General features: G+C 37.5%; 1 protein-coding gene across 2 annotated transcripts; it reads left to right on the forward strand.

The window, feature by feature from the left end:
* Positions 1 to 471: 471 nt before the first annotated feature.
* LOC130817870 (uncharacterized) lies at positions 472 to 20,731 on the forward strand. Of its 2 annotated transcripts, none has more exons than XM_057683827.1 (8): positions 472 to 1,481; positions 3,911 to 4,002; positions 4,149 to 4,849; positions 6,369 to 6,439; positions 19,174 to 19,263; positions 19,363 to 19,560; positions 19,719 to 19,791; positions 19,969 to 20,731. In XM_057683827.1, exons 1-8 carry the CDS (start codon positions 1,101 to 1,103, stop codon positions 20,133 to 20,135), a joined length of 1,773 nt encoding a protein of 590 aa, XP_057539810.1. In that variant the 5' UTR covers positions 472 to 1,100; the 3' UTR covers positions 20,136 to 20,731. The 2 variants fall into 2 exon arrangements, with proteins under 2 accessions (XP_057539810.1, XP_057539811.1); XM_057683828.1 differs by having other exon boundaries at positions 474 to 1,481; positions 19,972 to 20,731.
* Positions 20,732 to 21,073: the final 342 nt, after the last annotated feature.

The raw sequence follows: 21,073 nt of genomic DNA on the forward strand, positions 1-21,073 counted from the left end.
TTTTTGGGTAGGAATGACTTGTGAAACAAGTAATAAGTAAAAAAATTTTGTAGGAAATATACTTTAAAGTTTGTATTATTCATTGTTGATCAATAGTTTTATATTATTGTATGAAAAAAGTTGAAATGTTGTAATATTCAGGTAATTTTTCCTTAAAATTATTAATATCGATTTTTCCTTAAAACTATTAATGTCCTTAAAAATCTTTTTATACCAAAAATTAAAACAAATAACAATTTATAAGTAATTTTTCCTTAAAATTATAATGAGACAGTCTCGTTCAAATTTTTGTGTTTAACCAAATATGTTTATTAAAAGCTAATAGTTAAGATGCATTAAACAGATAGGTTAATTACCAATGTTCGCATAATAATTCTACAAACTTAATAGATCCATTCTGAATGACTAAGATTCTAATATTCTGTAGAAAGTAATAATTTCATTAAAAAAAAAAAACCGTTAATTGTATTTCTACTTGTAGTATATTGTGTCAGGTGAGCAGCTCTAGAAGACAGTGATTTCCAAACTTCTCCATCCATCCTCCTCTTTCCTGTTGTCTGTGTGTTCTTACAATATTCTTTACTTCTCCACCATTCTCCTTCTTCTTCATCTTGACTTCTATCTTGCCTTACTCACAAATCACAATCATTCATTTATCACGTCAATAATACTTGTACGCTTTGAAATTCTCAAAGATTTCAACTTTATCCATTTTGTTCCATTTCTTTCCCTCTTGATTTGCTTACATTAGAGCTGATACACAGCCTGTACCAATTCAATAATCGAATCAATCAATTATATTATAAAAACCTACTTTCATATCAAAAAGTCAAAATTATGATTACCCTGCTTGATTTTCAGCTTACCTGATCTGAAACAAGCTGGAAAAAAAATCGGGTATTTGGAAAGTTTTTGGAAATACCCATTCCCAAAATCCCAACCAGTTCAAAATCTAATCAATAAGTATTAAAAAGCCTATTTTCCTCTCAAAGAGTCAACATTATGACTACCCATATCAATTTTTAGCTTACCTGATCCCCATTTCTCAAAACCCTAAAGATTACATCTTCTTTTTGTAGTTTTTGTGGATTTGAGTTGAGATGTCTGTTATACAGGCTCCATGTCCAGCAAATTCAGTTTTATACAATAAAACCCTTTGTGCTTGTGCACCTGGGTATATGTTCAATGCTACAAGTAAAAGTTGCAATCTGTTTAGCATCTTTCCTTCTGAATGGGTTTCTAATACTGGGGTTGATTATACTATTTCATTTCCAGAAACTATCTTTTCTTTTGATCAAATTAAGAGGTTTACTCAATCTCAAGCTGTGTTCTTGGAAGCCACAGCAATCATGTTGGCTTCTTGGCTGTTATTCTGTGCTTTTGTGAGATTTGGCAAGTTGGGAGATGGAAAAACTATTTGGTTTCAGATAAGATGGTGGATCAGCCGCCTGGATATTTGCTTTGCTACTAGGCATTGGCTGGTAATTTGTGTTTTCTTCCTTCTTTTGTATATTGTCTTTTTTTGACTGAATATATATAAATTGAAGGGAAAAGAAGGATTCTTGCAAAGTATATGTGAGTTGATAGTTTGTCTCATGAGCTGATCTTGATTTTCAGGATCAAGGCGTTGGCATCGTTATTGTTATTTTTTAATGGATTATGTTAAGTAATTTATTGGATTAATAGGTCCGTAAGCTGGATTGATGACCAAATTAGCTATTTATATTAGGATTTCTGGTGTTTCTGTATCTTTTTTAATAGTTTAGTGCTCTTATTGGTTAACCTGTTGTAAGTGTATGATGTTACACATTTTTGTCTTGTCTGTTCATAAACTATAACTTGTGTTGTCAGCAAAGTGCTGGAAGGTGACAGCAACCTTCATCAACTTGATATAAAAATTTCTTAATACAATCATGTAATTCCATCAGCTGACTGAAAATTCAGAGTGAATTATAAATAATTACAGCCAAAGCTACATTCCTCTTGTTATCTGTGCTTGAGACTTGATTATATTGGTAGCCCTTAATGACAAACACATTTTTTTGAACACACTTTTTATTTTGCTTGTGTTTGATTGTTAAAAACGGGAGTGCTATTTTCTAATCTTAACTGTTGTCCTGTGCATAACAACTGTTGGCATGTGCATATCAACCAAAAAGTTCCTGTGTTGACTAATACACTTGTGAGTTAGGACTTAGGACTTAGGACCCTATTGTCTAGGGAAGATCTCAGAAACTGTTCCCTTGAGTGCTAGAGGCATAGTGTAAAAATGCGGTAACAGTCGCAATTTCGGTAACGGTTCACAGTGCATATAAGATATCCCTTGATACGGTCCAAAACGCGGTTTTTTTACACCTTTACAACGCAGAAAATATCGGTTCGTTTATTTTGAAAACCTTTACAATGCGGCTACTGCGATGTGACTGAGGATGAAGGTTAATAGCTTAGTGTAATTGTGGCATTATCTGTGTTTTATTCTTTCTTCTTTGTCTTGATGATTGTTTTCTGTTTCTGTTGTCTTTCCTATGTGTTGCTTCAGATGTATATTGCAATTTGTTATGGAGTAGACCATCAAGTTGTTAAGGGATCCCAATGATTATATTGATAACTCTTGCTAGATCTAAGGAGCCTTTACTATCTCCACTACATTCCTGCTACATAGAAAACCCTATGATAGTATATAAATGGGAAAATATTAGATTGGTTAATGCATATCAGATTTCTTAAAATGACGATGTAATGTTTAGATCGGAGTAGCTGTGTTTTTTCCCATTAGATTTGAGTTTGGTGTTTCCTGTTTTGTCACTTGATTATATGCCAGACCCAAACGAAGTACATTAATTAATTCCTATAATTCATTTCAGAATTTTAGTTGTGAAAATAATTGTAATCCTAATTGGCAACATTCCCCCTTCAAAGTGAATTTTCAGTTAAGATTGAAATTTACATCTGTAAAGAAGTAAGGAATCCAGATTGTCCAATAAATTCTGATTTCATGGAGTTATGAGCACCAACTTGCCGTATATATTTCACCCTTGTATTATTATTGAAGAATTGATTTTTATGACTAAGACTGCCAAACAGTATTTTTTTTATTGTAATATAATGCTAACCAAGTAAATTGTAAAATATAATATTCCTGTCTTTTTAGAAAGCTATTATTTGCTCTAATATGTAAAATTACAATTGTCTCACAATATCTCCATTGACCAGATGTCTTGGATCTTGCAGTTTTGGATCCAGAATAACTAGGATTAGTATCATGGAAAAAAAACTCCCCCGTTATGTCCGTTATATATAACTTGTTTGAAAGTTGCCACGACATTAAATCCCGTTATATAATGGTGCATGAAATTTCACTGTCAAAATGCTGCGTTGACCGTAACATAAGGTGTAGCGCCCGTTATTTTACCCGTTGTAAGAATATTTTACCGTTTTAATGTTATTTGTCTTCCCGTTAAAATTTCATTAATACCCATTAACTTTAATTATTACGATTACTTAAATTATACTTACTCATAACTTTAGTTAATAAACAAATTAATTAACTAATAACTATTAAGTTAATTATACACTAAAAGAATCTCAAATATTGCATTTATAATAGCTAGTTGCATATTATTGCATAATAATAGTAGTTCCACAACATAAATGCAATTATAAGTTCAAACTCCCCTAATGTGATTTTTTTTTAAAAAAATCACACTGCAACCGCTGCGATTCGTGTTATTCTCATTATAACCGTTTTCCGCAACTCCGCCATCATATCTGCAAATGCATCCACGAACGCTATTTGTTTCCATGCTTTGGTATCATTTAACTTGCGCTTTATTGTTTTATTTAGCCAATAATACTATTACACATTAGAAAGCTTATTTAACTTACTGTTACCTTGCTCCACCCCTTGTAGGAGGATCAGAAGGTTGTCAGGAAGCGAAAAACTGAACTTGGTGGCGCTTTCTCCATTGCTAGCTGGATACTCTTCATTGGTCTGTTTGCTGCGTGAGTATATGATTGTATAGAAATTGTGCAAGTAGTTCCATGCATTTCCTATTTGGAAAAAACCCATTACTTGTTCATTTCTTGATTCATATGTTTTCTCTTACAATTTGTAGCTTTGTTGACTTGTTTTCCTCGTTCATGCTCAGACTTCTGTATCAAATCATATCCAAAAGAAGCGTGGAGGTGCATAATCTCAGGGCGACAAATGCTCCTGATTTAGTAGCATTTCGTAATGATATGGAGTTCAACATTACAACCGTTTCCACTATGAGCTGCTCTCAGTTGCGTGGTCCTAGTACTGTTTTTTTGGGCAACCCAGGGACCATTGACTATCGTGTATCGCCTCTTTCCACCTTTGCCAACTATTCTTGTGTTAATACTACCCGCGGACCGACAATAAGTTTCAAGTGCAATGATTGCCCTCTTGTAAGGGATCATGTGTATATCTCGTGGCAATTTGTTGATGTTCCGAGTCAACCTGCCATTGCTGTTGCATTTGAATTCAATCTTACAGCAAGAAACCCTGCACAGAAGAAGCATGTAAGTGTAGTCAGTGGTATAGTGAGAAATGGAACTGATTTGGATGATACACTTTTAACATTCCGAGGCAAGGATACAAATGTATTGAAGTTCAATTTATTTCCCAGAGTATATCAGAATTTACACAATCTAAAGCTTGTCCAACCTTTGTTCCATGAGTTTCTGCCGGGTTCCTTTCTTAGGAATGGCAACGATCTTCAAGCATCCCTTCAGAGTTCGAATAATGGATTGATCAATACCACTTTGCTCATCAATTTTCTCTCCGACTATGTTGTGGAGATTGATAATCAGAATATCTTAGGACCCGGTAAGTACTTTTGTTGAAAATGTTTATGGTCTTTCTTTTATTTGGAACTTTCCCTTTTGATGAGACAAGAGAAAAATGCTTGTTTTTTTAAGATCGCTGGTTTGCTTAAATGTTGATCATGGAGCTAAGAGTGCTAACAGTGTTTTGGTCGTCGTAGTATTGGTACTTTTAGGCTTTCGAGTTTTCGACGGCCTCACAAAATTTTTCTTTATATGGGATTACTGATTGTTTTCCTTCTATGTGAGTTAATTTTGAGGATCAATCATTCATGGAATCAATGACTTGATGGCCAATGAGTAAAGAGTACAAAAGCTTAAGCTAGAGATGTATTTCTTTTTTTTTTTTTTCCTAATTGTTTGCAATTTGATTGAGAGTTATTTCTAAAATTTGATTATTATGTATTACAATTCCTTAGTTCCCAAGAAATATTGAATAATTCAGTGATACAGACTTGTATCTCGAATACCAGTTTTTTGAAATTATAGTATACATATTTAGATGGATGTCAGTTTTTGATCATTATAGTATACATATTTAGATGGATGCTTGTTTTTTGAAATTATCATTTGGTGTGTTTGGAAACAAAGAATTTATTTGGAAGCTCATAATGGTGAACTCTGGTTTATGGAAACTACAAGAATTTCAATTCCTAAATTGGATCAAATTCTTTAATAATCATACAGAACTCCTAATGACGTTTATTTCACATTCCCAACGGCACAAAACCGTGTTGCATATCCCGACCAAACCCACAAATCTCTTTATCCTCTCTCCTCCCGTCCTAATCATCAAATCCTCCGCCAGCTTTTTGCTTGAGATAGCCACAGAAGAAGTTAGTTTTCTGTCAGTTTACCTATCAAAGCTGCCATAAGAGCTTCTCTTCCCTTTTCCTTTCGCTTTCTCTCTTAAAGCTACAAACAAGCTCTATCTTCTCTTAATTTGAGCAATTTTGTTTCAAATATCTGAATTTATATATTAAGTGATTTTTCACACTGTTTGGGATTTAAGTTCAAGGTTTTAATTTCAATGTGTTCAAATGAATTCAAACTTTGAAGCTCGTAAATTGTGCCTTAAACTATGTTGTGTGAAGATTTATTTGAAATAGTAGGATTTTTCAAGAACAATCATCATCCACGACTGTTTTCGTGAATAGTGGTGGACCCAAAATTTTAATTATGGGATCCTTAAATGATAACTGGACGAAAAAAAAAATTGAAGGGTCATTCCATATTTTCCTTAAGCTATTTTACATTTCTTTTTGTTATCACTATTGGAAACTATTTATAAATTTTATGTTTTGTCACAAGTATTTGAGGAAGGAAAACCTAATTATTACTATTGGAAACTATTTATAAATTTTTGTTTTGTATTTGAAGCTGAACTCACTGCATGTCTGGAGTCAGTAGTGGATCTTGGGTCCTAAGTTAAAAGGGGCCATAATTATCATCCCCCGCAGCCCTGTCCCCTTGTTTTTGTCCAATAATAATGCTCTCACTTCTTGTTTCTTGGGAAACTGCAGTGAGCTTTCTTGCAGATCTTGGTGGTCTTTACTGCATAAGTATTGGAATTTTCTTCTACCTTTTGGTTCAAGTATGTATTTTTTAAGTTTTTTATTTTACAGTTCTATTATTTTCATCCATTGGTCAGTACTTCACTGCTTTGAAACTAATCAGCACTAATCATGGGGGTTGCTAGTTCCAACATTTAACGGTTTTCTGTATAATGTTATTTTGGTTTTTAAATTGGCCATCACCTTTTTTCTTTTAATTTTTGTGCTTTGGTCATTGTATTATCCTACATTATATGAGTAACCCAGGGTGGAAGGGCTTGCCCCCATTTTTTTTTAACACATTCTTAGAGGTAACATGTTTTCTGTCAAACGCAACTGTAAAGTCTTGTATGGTGTGATGATATTGTACTCCGACGAGTAATGTTGGTCAAACAAACATGAGGCCCTAGATTGAGTTTGAGGAGAGTTTGAAGAAGTTGGAGTGCAGTAGATAACTGCTTGATGAGCATGCTATATGATCGAACAAGCATTTGGTTATAATAGCATGAGCTCTTAGATCTTGGTGCTCGAATGAGCACAAGTATGTTTGAATGAGCACACTGTGGAGCCGCAATACATGACTTATCATGCCGTTATTTCATGTTTCCTTTTGCATTTATTTGCATGTATTTGACCGGTTACTTGTTTTTGATGCTTTGGACTATGATTCTATACATATAAAGTCCAAGGCGAAAACCTTGTCTATCACCTGAACATTGTTTTGCCTCGACTTTTAAAACCTCTATTATCGGAGTATCATTTTCTTCTCGGGGGTTATGTGGTTGTAGGTGATAAATGATGGGAATGGTAATAAAAAGGTAGTGTAATTTTGGTACAAAAATCTCTTGACAAGATTAATGGTCATGCTTGTTTTAATCCAACCATCTTATTTATTTCACGAAATTCATTCCAGTGTATTAACATTTGGATATATGGTGTCAGGTGGTAATAAGACATTATAAACAAACACCTTTTTGAAATCAAAATTTAATCATCATGGAAATGACATATTACATTTCAATAAAGTTTATATTGCAATCCATTCTCATTACCACTATTTAGTACCAACAACCAAACAGGCCGTAAGCATAGAAATAAACCGCTTATATCACCGCGATTGTGATAATGGTCGCAATGTCGCAAATACAGTACCTCACGGTGTTATGTGTTTTGTGGACATTACAATGTGAATTGGTACCTTGAAAAAATCTGTTTTATCAAAGTAATCCAAATTTTCTAGAAAATATATTTAAATTTAAGCTTATAATGGACCTTTTAGAACTTAATAAACTTTTAAAAAAGATAAGAATGGCTAATAGTGTTTTGGGTCTAAGGCCCCAATATTACTTGGGCCTTATATATGGTCAAGCCCAAGTCAAACATAGTCAATAAAATAGTCAAGCCCAATTCCGGATTACGTATCGATCTGTTTCGTGATTTATCGGTCCGAAAAGCAAATACGGTCAGTTTCAACATCAGTTTGAAGCAAACGACTATAAATACTCACAAAATGTCCTAATGAAGTGAGTTTTTCTCCCATATTCTCTATAAGTAATTCCATTGTCACATTTCATATTCAACCTCGTTCTGACTTAAGCATCGGAGGAGCTTTCCCGAGTGTCGCCCCCGGGTTAGTAACCTTTGTTCGTTTTGTAGGTTCATTCGAAGATCTTCAACCACATTCGACCATCTTCAATTACATTCAACCTCAAGTAATTGGATTGGGCTACCCTATACTTCGACACGTGGACGTTTCTACTTGGAGTTACAACATAAATTACCCTTCCCCCACTTAATACAAATTATAACTAAGTTTCACCCAAAACAGTTTGGTGCCGTATGTGGGGAAGAGTAATACTCATTTTGAACTCGAACTGAAAGCCATGCCTCCAAAAAGAAACACCCAGGCTCGCACTCATCAGTCGAGACCCCATCCGTCTGAAGCAAATAGCTCTGGCCGTGCCCACCATTTTAATCCTCCAATTGCTAATCCGAATCTTAACCCGGATTCTGTCACCCATCAAGGCCTTTAAGAATTCGCAACCCTTCTCACTGCTTAGATTCAAGAGCACATCACTCAAGCCTTTAAGTCATGTCCAACTAGATCATCTCCTAATGTTGAAAATGAACCAGTCCAACCTTCTCCAAGGAGGAGACCCACACCCATTCACAAGCCTACCCCACTCAATTACTATGTAGAGGATGTAGTTGAAAGCCAGGAAACACTGCCCACTCAAAACCTTAAGGCTAATTACGCACCTCCTCATGACATTAGAAAAGAACATTCAAAGATTTCCACTCAGATGTTGCTTCTGGTAACAATCATCAATCCTAGCCGGATTATTCAAGCCTGGTTTAAATGTCACTTTCAAATATTACTTGCCTCCCTATCTTGAATATCAATGTCTTATCTTCGGGATGCCCTTGACTCAACAAGTATTGCCATCAAGGCTTCATGTCATTGCTGTGCTCATTGTATTATCAGCGATTCAAATACCATGAGACTCTAATGACCAAGAGTGTCTCTTATTTGAATATTTTAAACCTCATAAAAGGTAGAAGGCCCTAAATTATCTCAATGAAGTCAAAATTAAGTACTTTAGGGTTTGTTAGCCTGAGGCGATCCTCTAAGAGCAAGCCTAGACACTTTGGGGCTCTTATGATCCACGATCATACCATATTGAAAAATTCTAACTTCGATCCGTGGAAGGTCTTGATACTTCATGTGAAGACTAGCATGACCTTGGCTCATTAACACAAGATAAGTATATGGAATACTCCAACGCTCCTAATTGGTGGAATATCTCAACTCATTTGAATGATGATCCAGACCTTGGGGCTCACTAAATGCAAGCCCAAGTCAACCCCAAGATAGCTCTTTTCAGAAGATATTCAAACTCTTCTACATTCACTAATACCAATCACGGACGACAATATTAGTCATGCAATGACCAAACGATCATCATCATTTGGGGCTAATAAGCTACCCTACAGAACAAAGAACATGAAGTATTGTCTAATGTTGAAGGTCATTCGGACATTTCACGCCTTTGTAGGTTTATCGTCAAGTAAAAAATTAATCATTGTCTCGGTACTTATTTGAAGATCATCAGATGGTGCTCATTACAATCGAATGATAGCAATGAGTTCCCCCTTCCTACCAAACATGATGTCAAAAGAAGGGTGGAAAGGAAGTGTGTGCTTACAAACCAAAGTTAGCAAAATTCCTCACAAATTTTTTAAAATCGAGTACTTAATTTTTCCCTGCTCCTATGTGTTATGACAAAAATCATGAGATGGGTATACATTTTTCCATCATGCAAAAACCTTCAATTAAACATAGTAAAAAAATATTATCTAAAGCCCAATTCTAACCCTAAATACACACTTCAAAATAGCTCATTATAGAAATTTCTTATAATGCCATATTATCTTGATTGGTAGAATAAATTTATTCTCAAACTCTTTGGGTCTTACTAGCTTAAGGAAGCTTCCAAGATCACTGTTGCTAAGTAATGACTCAAACTAGCAAAACAGGAAGAAGATGAAATATGGGACAGAATGAACTCCGTGGGGCGCGGAGCCTGTACAGATCAAAGTACGCGGGGCGCGGAGCTGCTTCTGGTCTCGCTCTGCGGCTCGCGTAATTTTACACGGGTCGCGCAATTGAAGTTTCTTTTCACGGGAACCGTCTTTTGGGACGGTTACCTTTATTTGTGGTTACTTAGTCCCTAAAACCGTCTTTCAAGTCGTTTTATTATAAATACACCTCCTTGTTAGCCTAGGGTGGTATGATTCACAAATTGAAAGAGAGATCACAAGAGAGCCATCGTAATTTGTGAGCGTGATTGTAATTCATCTTGTATTCTTTGCGATCATAGTGAAATTATTTGTTCTCGGTGCCGGTGGACGTAGCTATCACGTTGATAGTGAACCACGTTAATTTCTTGTGTCATTTTCTTCTTGTTTGCATTGAATTTCTTGTTTCATTGTTGTACATCGCCTTTGCTTCCGTTGTGGCATAACAATTGGCATCAAGAGCTTAGGTTTTAATTCCTTGGAGAGTTTTTTGAGTGAAACAATGGCCGGAGATTCGACAATAAGAATTGAGAAATTTACCGGGAAAAATAGCTTCGGGCTATGGCAAATCAAGATGAAGGCTCTGTTGAAACAGCAGCAAATCTGGCGTCCGTTGGCTTTATGGAGTACCACTGCGGGGTCGAATGATGGATTAACTGACGCACAATTAGCAGTAATGGAGGAAAAGGCTTATTCTACCATTTTGCTAAGTCTGGATGATCATATCATCACGGAGGTCGCTGATCAAGTTACAGCGGCGGAACTTTGGATGAAGTTGGAGTCATTGTATATGACTAAGTCGTTGACCAACAAATTATTGCTGAAGCAGCGGTTGTTCAGCCTCCGAATGCAGTCAGGTACTCTCTTACGGGAACATCTTGAAAAACTTAACTCTATTTAACTAGATTTGCGTAACTTAGATGTTAAAGTAGATGATGAGGATGCTGCGTTGATTTTACTTGTGTCTCTACCGTCTAGCTATGAGAATTTTGTGGAGTCGTTTGTTGTTGGTAAAGACTCCCTGACCCTAGAAGAAGTGAAGGCAGCACTTCATACTAGGGAACTTCGTCAAAAGGCTATAGGTGATAACGGGGATAGTGGTAGTGGGTTGTTTGTTAAGTCCGGGAAGTCTAAAAAGAAGAAGGGGGTTAACAAGGGCAACAATACTGGGTCGGGTGCTGGAAATGGCAATGAGGGATCTGGTAAGACTGTGGGGAAAACCTGTTATTACTGTAAAGAACCGGGTCACTTTTGGGCTAATTGCCCGGTGAGGAAGGGCAAGTCCCAAGCTGCTGTAGTTGAAGTAAAATCGAAGGAGAACTATAATTCGGAGGAAGACTTGGCATTAGTGAGTTCTGCTAAGTCTGGGGATCTTTCTGATGATTGGGTTCTAGATTCGGGGTGTTCGTTCCATATGAGTCCACGTCGAGATTGGTTTGACACATATGAGCCTTGCAATGGGGGTAATGTTATCGTAGGTAACAACGCACCTTGTAAGGTTACGGGTATAGGATCCATGAGATTGAGGACTAGTGATGGGCGAAGGTTGACACTGACTAGGCTGCGGCATGTCCCTGCTTTGGGGAAGAATTTGATTTCATTGGGTGCCTTGGATGATTTGGGGTACAATGGAGCGTTTTCAGATGGGGAGTTGTCCATTTATCGAGGTTCGGAGTTGGTACTTAAGGGTATTAAGAGGAACACCCTCTATGTCTTTGAGGGTGTCACACTGTCTAGTTCTGCGGTTTGCGCATCAGTATCTCACCAGGAGATGACCAAGATTTGGCACATGAGGCTCGGTCATATGGGGGAGAAGGGGATGCAGCTTTTGTCTAAGAGGGGTCTACTATCCGGGATCAAGGTTGCCAACTTTGAATTTTGTGAGCATTGTGTGTTTGGGAAGAAACACATGTCAAAATTCAACAAGGGTGCTCACATTACTGATGAAGTGCTCGATTACATCCATTCAGATTGCTGGGGTCCATCTAGGGTTGAAGGTATGGGAGGTTTCCGCTATTTTGTGTCATTTGTAGATGACAAATCCCGATACACATGGCTTAGGTTGCTTAAGTCAAAGGATGAGGCCTTCAAAGCTTTTAAGCAATGGAAAGCTTTAGTGGAGAATCGATAGGGTAGGAAGATCAAGAAGCTACGAACAGACAATGGGCTAGAGTTTTGCAAAGAGGAGTTTAATCAGTTCTGTGCAGATGAGTGTATTGGTCGGCATCATACCGTCAGGATGACACCACAGCAGAACGGTGTTGCAGAACGGGTTAATCAGACACTGCTTGAGAGAGTTCGATGCATGCTTTCTAATGCAGGGCTTGGGAGGAGGTATTGGAGTGAAGCTGTGATGACAGCTTGTTATATCATCAATAGGGGTCCTCATTCGGGAATTGACTTCAAAATCCAGTTTGAGATCTGGAGTGGTAAGTTGCCTAGTTTCTCTAATTTGAAGATTTTTTGCTGTGTTGCTTATTATCATGTTAGTGAGGTAAGCTGGATCCACGAGCCAAGACGGGGTGTTTTGTTGGGTACGGTGATGGTGTGAAGGGGTTTAGGATCTATTCACCTTCGGAGCATCGGGTCATTCTTAGTAGGGATGTCACTTTTGATGAAAGCACCATGTATTCCAAGAAGAGCTCGGAGTCTTCTGATTTGGGAAAAGAAGGGGAGAACATACTACAGACAGATGGGGTGCTTGAGGTACACCAGTCATCCATTGCTGATTTACCTCGAGTGCAATTTATTGATGATGATGCTGAGATTCCAGTGCCGAGTACTCCTGAACCTGAGGTTGTCCCATCTTCTCCTAACTCTGGGGAGGAGGTGGAGCAGTCTAATCAGGGGTCATCTAGTCAATCTGACACCATTCTTGAGAGACCTAGACGAGTTATCAAGAAGCCTGTTAGGTTGATCGAAGAGATGGAAGGAAGGAATTGCTTTGTTGAGAATTTGACAGGTTATGCATTGAGTGTAGCTGATGATGTAGTGTCATATGAACCTGCCACGTATAAACAAACAATTAGTTGTAGTGAGTCTGCGCAATGGCTTGCTGCAATGGGTGAAGAGATGCAATCTCTTTACAAGAACAGAGTGTGGGAACTTGTGAAGGTACCAGAGGGGAGAAAACTTGTAGGGTGTAAGTGGATTTTTAAGAAGAAAGAAGGGTCATCTGAATCTGAGAAAGTTCGTTTTACGGCTAGGCTAGTTGCAAAGGGGTTCAGTCAGGTAGAAGGGGTTGACTTTGTGGAGATATTCTCACCGGTGGTTCGACATACTTCTATTCGTGTGCTATTGTCAATTGTAGCACATTATGACCTTGAGCTGGAGCAGCTGGATGTTAAGACGGCTTTCCTTCATGGCGATTTGGAGGAGGAGATTTTGATGAAGCAGCCCGAGGGATTTGAGATTCCAGGGAAAGAGCACTATGCATGCAGATTGCTAAAGTCGTTGTATGGACTTAAGCAATCCCCTAGGCAGTGGTACAAGAGGTTTGATTCTTTTATGGTTTTGCATGGTTTTGATAGGAATTCGTATGATTGCTGTGTGTATCATAGTAAGCTGGATGACGGTTCCATGATTTATTTGTTATTATATGTTGATGACATGCTTGTTGCCACAAAGAATAAATCGGACATTGCTAGACTTAAAGAGTTGCTTAACTCGAAATTTGACATGAAAGATTTGGGTCCAGCTAAGAAGATTTTGGGTATGGAGATCTATAGGGATCGGGCTAGAGGTAAGCTTTTCTTGACTCAGAAAAGTTACATTGAAAGGATTTTCTCGTTTTGGGATGGAGAAATCGAAGCCCATAAGTACACCAACATCTGTGAGCTGCAAATTGTCTTTGTCTATGTCACCTCAAACTGAGGAGGAGTTGGCGTATATGTCTAGAGTTCCTTATGCCAACGCTGTCTGTTTGATGTATGCTATGGTCTGCACTAGGCCGGATATTGCGCACGCTGTCAGTGTTGTGAGTAGGTTCATGGCTCGACCTGGGAGAGAGCACTGGCAGGGAGTGAAAAGGATTTTTCGCTACTTGAGAGGAACTGCTGATATTGGTCTTGTGTATGGAAATGGTAAGGAGTGTATGGTAACTGGATATAGTGATTCTGATTATGCAGCTGATGTAGATACCAGGAAGTCGGTGACCGGATATGTGTTTACTTTGAGTGGTTCTGTGGTGAGTTGGAAGTCTACATTGCACTCTTCGGTTACGTTGTCTACTACTGAAGCTGAGTACATGGCTTTAACTTCCGTAACTAAGGAGTCTATATGGCTCAAAGGCCTTGTAGGTGAACTCGCTATCGCACAGGATTTTGCTACGGTGTATTTTGATAGTCTAAGTGCTATTTGCTTAGCCAAAGACCAAGTACACCATGATCGGACCAAGCACATTGACTTCAGGTATCATTTCTTGCGTACTGACAAGAGAGTAAAGGTAAAGAAGATCGGGACCGCTGACAACCCAACTGATTTCTTTACTAAGTTTGTTCCATTTAGTAAGTTTAAACATTGCTTAGACTTACTAAATATTGATTACTATGTGATGTAGTAGGCCCTTAGGGGCGGTGTTGGGGAGCTCCTATTGTAGGCATGTTGGCCTTAAGGTAGAGCTTGCCCGGGGCTTGTGATGCAGGTGGAGCGTTATGAGTTGTTATACTTGGTGACAAGTATGTGATAGGTCTTGGTTGAAGACCTGTCGGGATGAGTCTTGGTTGAGGACTTATCGAGATGTACGGTTTATGCATGAGCTTTACATCGGGTTTTGGCTTGAGATATGTTCACTATGTGTTGATGAGGTCGTTTGCTGAATACGAGATTTCGTCAAGGTGGATATTGTTGCTAAGTAATGACTCAAACTAGCAAAACAGGAAGAAGATGAAATATGGGACAGAATGAACTCCGCGGGGCGCGGAGCCTGTACAGATCAAAGTATGCGGGGCGCGTAATTCTCCGCGGGGCGCGGAGCTGCTTCTGGTCTCGCTCTGCGGCTCGCGTAATTTTACACGGGTCGCGCAATTGAAGTTTCTTTTCACGGGAACCGTCTTTTGGGACGGTTACCTTTATTTGTGGTTACTTAGTCCCTAAAACCGTCTTTCAAGTCGTTTTATTATAAATACACCTCCTTGTTAGCCTAGGGTGGTATGATTCACAAATTGAAAGAGAGATCACAAGAGAGCCATCGTAATTTGTGAGCGTGATTGTAATTCATCTTGTATTCTTTGCGATCATAGTGAAATTATTTGTTCTCGGTGCCGGTGGACGTAGCTATCACGTTGATAGTGAACCACGTTAATTTCTTGTGTCATTTTCTTTTTGTTTCATTGAATTTCTTGTTGTTTCATTGTTGTACATCGCCTTTGCTTCCGCTGTCGCACAACAATCACAATATTCTTAATACCTTGGGCTTAGTAAATTTTAAAATAATAACATGCTTGATTCATTTGGGACTCTTTGAAAGTCCACAAATTTGCCTAGTGTCAAAAAGGTAAAGCATGAAGTCTTCATGGAAGGGAAGATTTTAGAAGAGCAAGCCATAACAAATTCGCTATTATGATGTATAGTCGAGCTCATTTGAAGAGACCCATATCTTATAAACATTTTATACTTCCTTACATTTTATCCAAGTCATTTACGAACTGTTAGGTTCAAACAATCATAACTTCCAATATCGATGTCCGTTTAGGGTGTATAATATGTCATTGGAAAGCTCTTGAAGTCTAGTTTCCAACGCCGCCTGTCTTGCATCATTCGGAGTAATATATCAAAAGTTATAGTCAAAACAGTACACACGTGTCTAGATAGACGCGAGAAGTCAAAAAAAAAAAGCACACCTCGAAGCTGCTAAGTGCTCATCATGCTTAATATTCCAAGCCACTAATTCCCACACTAGTCTAGACGCGAATAATGCTTTAGCCTCACCAACCTTCCCATTTTGCACATAAGCACACAATATGCCATTCCATGATATAGAATTCTTATTTGGCCTCCCATCAAACAGTTTTCTGGCTTGATCAACAAACCCACCTTGGGCATACACTGCTAGCATAGTAGCATTGTATTCCAAGAAAACAAGTCTCTAACAAGCATTTTCTCAAATATTTGGTGTGCATCCTGAAATTTATCATTTGTCAAGTACTCAGAAGTCATAGCGTTCCAAGATACAACAGTTCCATGCAGCATGAAATTGAACACATAGAGGGCTGATTCACATTGGCCTCTTCTCATGTAATAGTATGCATTCAGAAACCACACCACCAAAAAATAGTAATTTCAGCCAAAATATACCTTGAAAGAGAAAAAAAAAAAAAGAGGAAATAGCATAATAGGTATACTTGGATCCAAATAGTAGTCATCCAGAAAATTTTTACGTGTAATGGTATATGCTCGGACTCCTTTGGGATTCCCCAACTCAGCATCACGGGTGACGTGACATATCGTCGCCCTTCAAAGTTCAAACTACAACTACAACATATGCTAAACAAGTTCAAACAGGTGACCTCTTTGAATACAACTCTCATAAATAGCAGATTCAGTTTCAAATGAAATGGGTTCAACCTCCCAAAAATGGCGAAAATAAGACAGGATGCGGGATGGGTAAAAAGTTTCCGAAATTTGAAATGTATACTCGGACTCTTGGTTAAGGATGAATTTTCTCAAACAAGAGAAGGAAGGAGAAATAATAGAAAGTGATGGAGAAAAAGTTTCCGAAATTTGAAATGTATACTCGGACTCTTGGTTAAGGATGAACTTTCACAAACAAGAGAAGGAAGGAGAAATAATAGAAAGTTTAGGAGAATATGGAAGAAGGGGAGTTGCAGGAGGTTGTCTTCAAAAAGTAAGAAAAACAAAAGGGGGTCATTTAACTCTCAAAGCCAAGAAAAACAAGAGTATGCTTGGCCTACTCTTTGACCCCAAATTACTTGATTTCCTTTTTGCTGATCCTATTTTCAAGTAAACAATATACTTATATGAAGCTTTCGAAGTGGTCAGTTGAGTGGTATACTCGGACCTGCTTGAGTGCAACTTTCAAAAATGGCCAAGAGGAACGAAAAGGAGGCGAGAAAGGAGGTGAATGGGAGATGTGGGAGAGTAAAGTTGAATTTTCATGGCTTGAAAATGGAAGGTATGCTCGGCCTATGTGGTACAGCTATATTCAAAAGAAAAGGAGAGACGAAAAATCAGAAAAAGCAAAAGTAAGGAAAAAAGGGGAAGGGGGGCACATTTTCAAGAAAAAACAAGAGTAGAGAAGGAGGGCATGATGATAAAGGAAAGAAGGAGGAAGTAAGAAAAGGGAGGGGGAAGGTCACGTGATATCAAGGGGCAAGTATTGATATATCATGAAGAGGGAGATAGGGGGGCATGTAACTTTGAAAATCAATGAGCATGAATATGTATGCTCGGCCTTCCTTTTGTTGGTGTTCCAAATTTTTATTTTTCTTTTTTCTTTTTCCTCTTTTTGTAAACCTATCTATAAGTGGTTCATCTTTATTTTAGTCTTTTTGCCCTCCCTATTTTCCATACTTTTCTAAAACTCTCATATCCAAAATCATTTATTTCATTTATTTGGGGCTTATTAGCCTAGGTAAGTCCCCATAATTAATTGAGTCTTAATTTCTTGGGGCTCATTAGCGTAAGAACATACCCAATGTTATATTTCATCTGGAATAGCCAAGATATTAAAAAGTCATTACAAGTCATAGTCAGGTTGGTGTGCTTCGTTAGAAATTTTCCAAAAGCCCCTTATCGTCAAGATTCCGCACACAGTCCGCCAATTATCGTTCGACATTAACGCCCTGTGTGCGTGGGGCTAATGTTTTGGGTCTAAGGCCTTAATATTACTTGGGCCTTATATATGGTCAAGCCCAAGTCAAACATAGTCAATAAAATAGTCAAGCCCAATTCCGGATTACGTATCGATCTTTTTTGTGATTTATCGGTCCGAAAAGCAGATACGGTCAGTTTCAACATCAGTTGGAAGCAAACGACTATAAATACTCACAAAATGTCCTAATGAAGGGAGTTTTTCTCCCATATTCTCTCTAAGTAATTCCATTGTCACATTTCATATTCAACCTCGTACTGACTTAAGCATCGCAAGGGCTTTCCCGGGTGCCGCCTCCGGGTAAGTAACCTTTGTTCATTTTGTAGGTTCATTCGAAGATCTTCAACCACATTCGACCATCTTCAATCACATTCAACCTCAAGTAATTGGATTGAGCTACCTTATACTTCGACACGTGGATGTTTCTACTTGGAGTTACAACATAAATTACCCTTCCCGCATTTAATACAAATTGTAACTAAGTTTCACCCGATTAAACATCACCAATTCGAGTTCATACCACCAAAGGAGGATGTAGCCAAATATGGGTGAACCTCTAAATCTCATGTGTCTCTATTGGTTTCGCTATTTAATTGTTTCTTTATTTATCGCAATATTGCTTGAATTTCATGTGCTTACAAACAAGAAAGCACTAGATTTTGATTATTGCATCTGCAAAGTTGTTAAATTGGCAACCACAATTTGTCGATAGATGGTTTTAAATTCTTTCTCTTAGCTACTTGAAAGATTGATTTTTATATGGGGTTAATTTCTTTCCTTGGTCACTTACCAAACAACCCTGTAGTATATGAGCTAACTTCTGTTCACATACCTGCGGGCTACATGGGCAATCCGCTTCCTTCTGGGAACTTGTTTTGCAATTGTTCTTTTATGGTTTCTTGTTGTGGGTTCTCTTGAAAAAAGACTCGTTTCCCTTTACCAACAAATAGATGATGTGAAATTAATTTTAATAATTTCATCCCTTTTACCTTTTCATGCCATTCTTTCTGAGGATTCATTTGTATTTTATTTATTTATATGTATTTATTTATTTTTATTTATTTATATGTATTTTATTTATTTATATATTTTTGACTACTGAGGTTTTTTCTGAGATTCATTTGTGCATCTTTCTCGAGCTGAGAGATTCTTTTGATGTACTCTCCTTTGTATATATGAGTTGCTGCCTTCCTTCTCTCCCCGGACCCTGATCAAAGTTCTTATGAGTGGGATATGCCATTCTTTCAAAATTGTGCTTTCATATATGTGATTGGTTCAGTTATAAATTTAGATCAAATGTACCCTAGTACCAGTCTGAAGTCTCCAATTTTCAATTGTTTTCTGATAAACTCTTGTTGCTTTTAGTGTGAATATAGGGTCAAAAGACTCCGTAAAGAGGATCAAGTTTTCAGGAATATCAGAAATCGATGTAAAGCTCAGGATAATTGGGACAAGGTTCGGTTCTATTCACATTTGTTGGCAATTTGTGGTTAATCTTCCATTTTTTAATAAAATTGAATTCTGATGGATTATTCTGTTTGACGTTTTGTCCAGCTAAGAAAATACGTGATGTATACATGGGGTCCTAAATCATTACTTGAAGAAAATTATAACATTGGCAGTGATGTATGCTGTAGTTGTGGCAGGGGTTCCATGACTAGACACGGTGAATCCTTGCACAAAAGGAGTCGTCGGGAAAGTAGTTTGCGTGCTATTAGTTTTGACAAGAAAGTTAACTCAACTAAGGGCACAGTAAGTCTCTAAATGATGATCTTTTATATCCTTTGGTGGCTGTCCGTTACATTTCTACTGCGTGCGTACATATTTTGATTGCTATGGAAAAACTAAATATCTTCTCTTTGCTATATAATAACCAAAGAATCCTCAACCCGTCTTATTTATTTGATCAGGCGGAAAAACCTTCGTCAGTGGCTGCAAAAAGCTTAAAAGAAGACAATATTCCACCTCCACCATTCTTACCCGGTAAGTAATTTCTTGTAATTGTTTTGTTCCTAAATTCATCAAGCGGGCAATTTTTTTGTGAGTTATGACTTATACGGATAAAACATGTTGATAAAAGACATAAAGACTACACGTGACTTTTGATTCTAGTCTGTAAAAAGTGTAGTGTTTTTTACTCATTCACAATGTTGGCTGTAGCAGAATCGAATGGAAGTTCCACAATTGATATGTCTGATATTCAAAAGAGCCTTCGAAATCTATACGAATACAACGTGATGCTAAGAGATAAACTGGTTGATACTCAGTCCACGCTTCGTGCTTTGACAGCCAAGAATCCATCTTTGGCGTCAGAAAACCAAACGTGATATCAATTTTTGATGGGTCTGTGGCAGAAGTTAACGATGTCTCTAGTAGCACGGAGCAGCTCTAATCGTGTTGTTCAAACGCTTCTGGTTATCAAGAAGAACTTCATGGTGCTGTTTTGAAGTCCCAAGGACAGCTGATTATGTCGTTAATCATGTGGATTTGTATATGTGAATATTCAATATCGTGTGCAGTCCTATACTTTTAAGTTCATTGTTTGTCGGCATTGCTGAATACAAGCTTGGAAGCTGCGATGTTCATTTGGCGTGATTCTGAGATTCCAGTGCTTTCTGCCAAGAATGTTTTTGTATGATCATCATTTGTTTATATTGAGAGATACACAATGGAAACAGGATACATATCAGTGTTATTTGGGGAGCAGTAATGCGCCTCGCTATATAATTACAAGGTTAGAGTTGCGTATTTTTGAATTTCTCAATTTCCGCATAGACAAAAGCTATTCACGGACGTTGAGGTAACAAAATGTTGTTTCTTTGTCCAAAACATAGAAAGCAAATGAAAAATATGCTATTTATTGAACTTTAGATTTAAGATGTATTCAAATCGAATATACTTCAATCATTTGGATTTTGGTGTATGTGTAGTTTTCCTACATGAATTTAAAATGCTAAATGCTATTTTTTTTCCAAAGAATTAGCCATAATTTTCTTTTTAAGTTTGTCTTGGGGTGACTAGGGATAAGTATGGTTCTTAGACCCTTAGGGTCTATATCTGAACCTACTCTAATTTAAAGGTCTAGATCTACCTATTTTTAGAATCTATTGGTCTGGGTTGGATCTGGGTCATGACTTTAAAGTTTGAGTCTGCACTTTTGAGATTTAGATTCAATTCAGATTCTACCATGAACCCTTTTACATCTATTGTTTTAAAAGAATTAGAAAAATTCCATTTGGTGACTCGGAGTTTTTGGCTTTTTTAG

Source organism: Amaranthus tricolor, chromosome 7 (assembly GCF_026212465.1).
Source record: "Amaranthus tricolor cultivar Red isolate AtriRed21 chromosome 7, ASM2621246v1, whole genome shotgun sequence".
Lineage (NCBI taxonomy): Eukaryota > Viridiplantae > Streptophyta > Magnoliopsida > Caryophyllales > Amaranthaceae > Amaranthus > Amaranthus tricolor.

Bases quoted from the DNA above. Each gene is read 5' to 3' on its own strand.
- LOC130817870 (XM_057683827.1), top strand. From the start codon at position 1,101: ATGTCTGTTATACAGGCTCCATGTCCAGCAAATTCAGTTTTATACAAT. The intron at 4,003-4,148 runs GTGAGTATATGA...GTTCATGCTCAG, and splicing joins TTCATTGGTCTGTTTGCTGC to ACTTCTGTATCAAATCATAT. The intron at 4,850-6,368 runs GTAAGTACTTTT...GGGAAACTGCAG, and splicing joins TCAGAATATCTTAGGACCCG to TGAGCTTTCTTGCAGATCTT.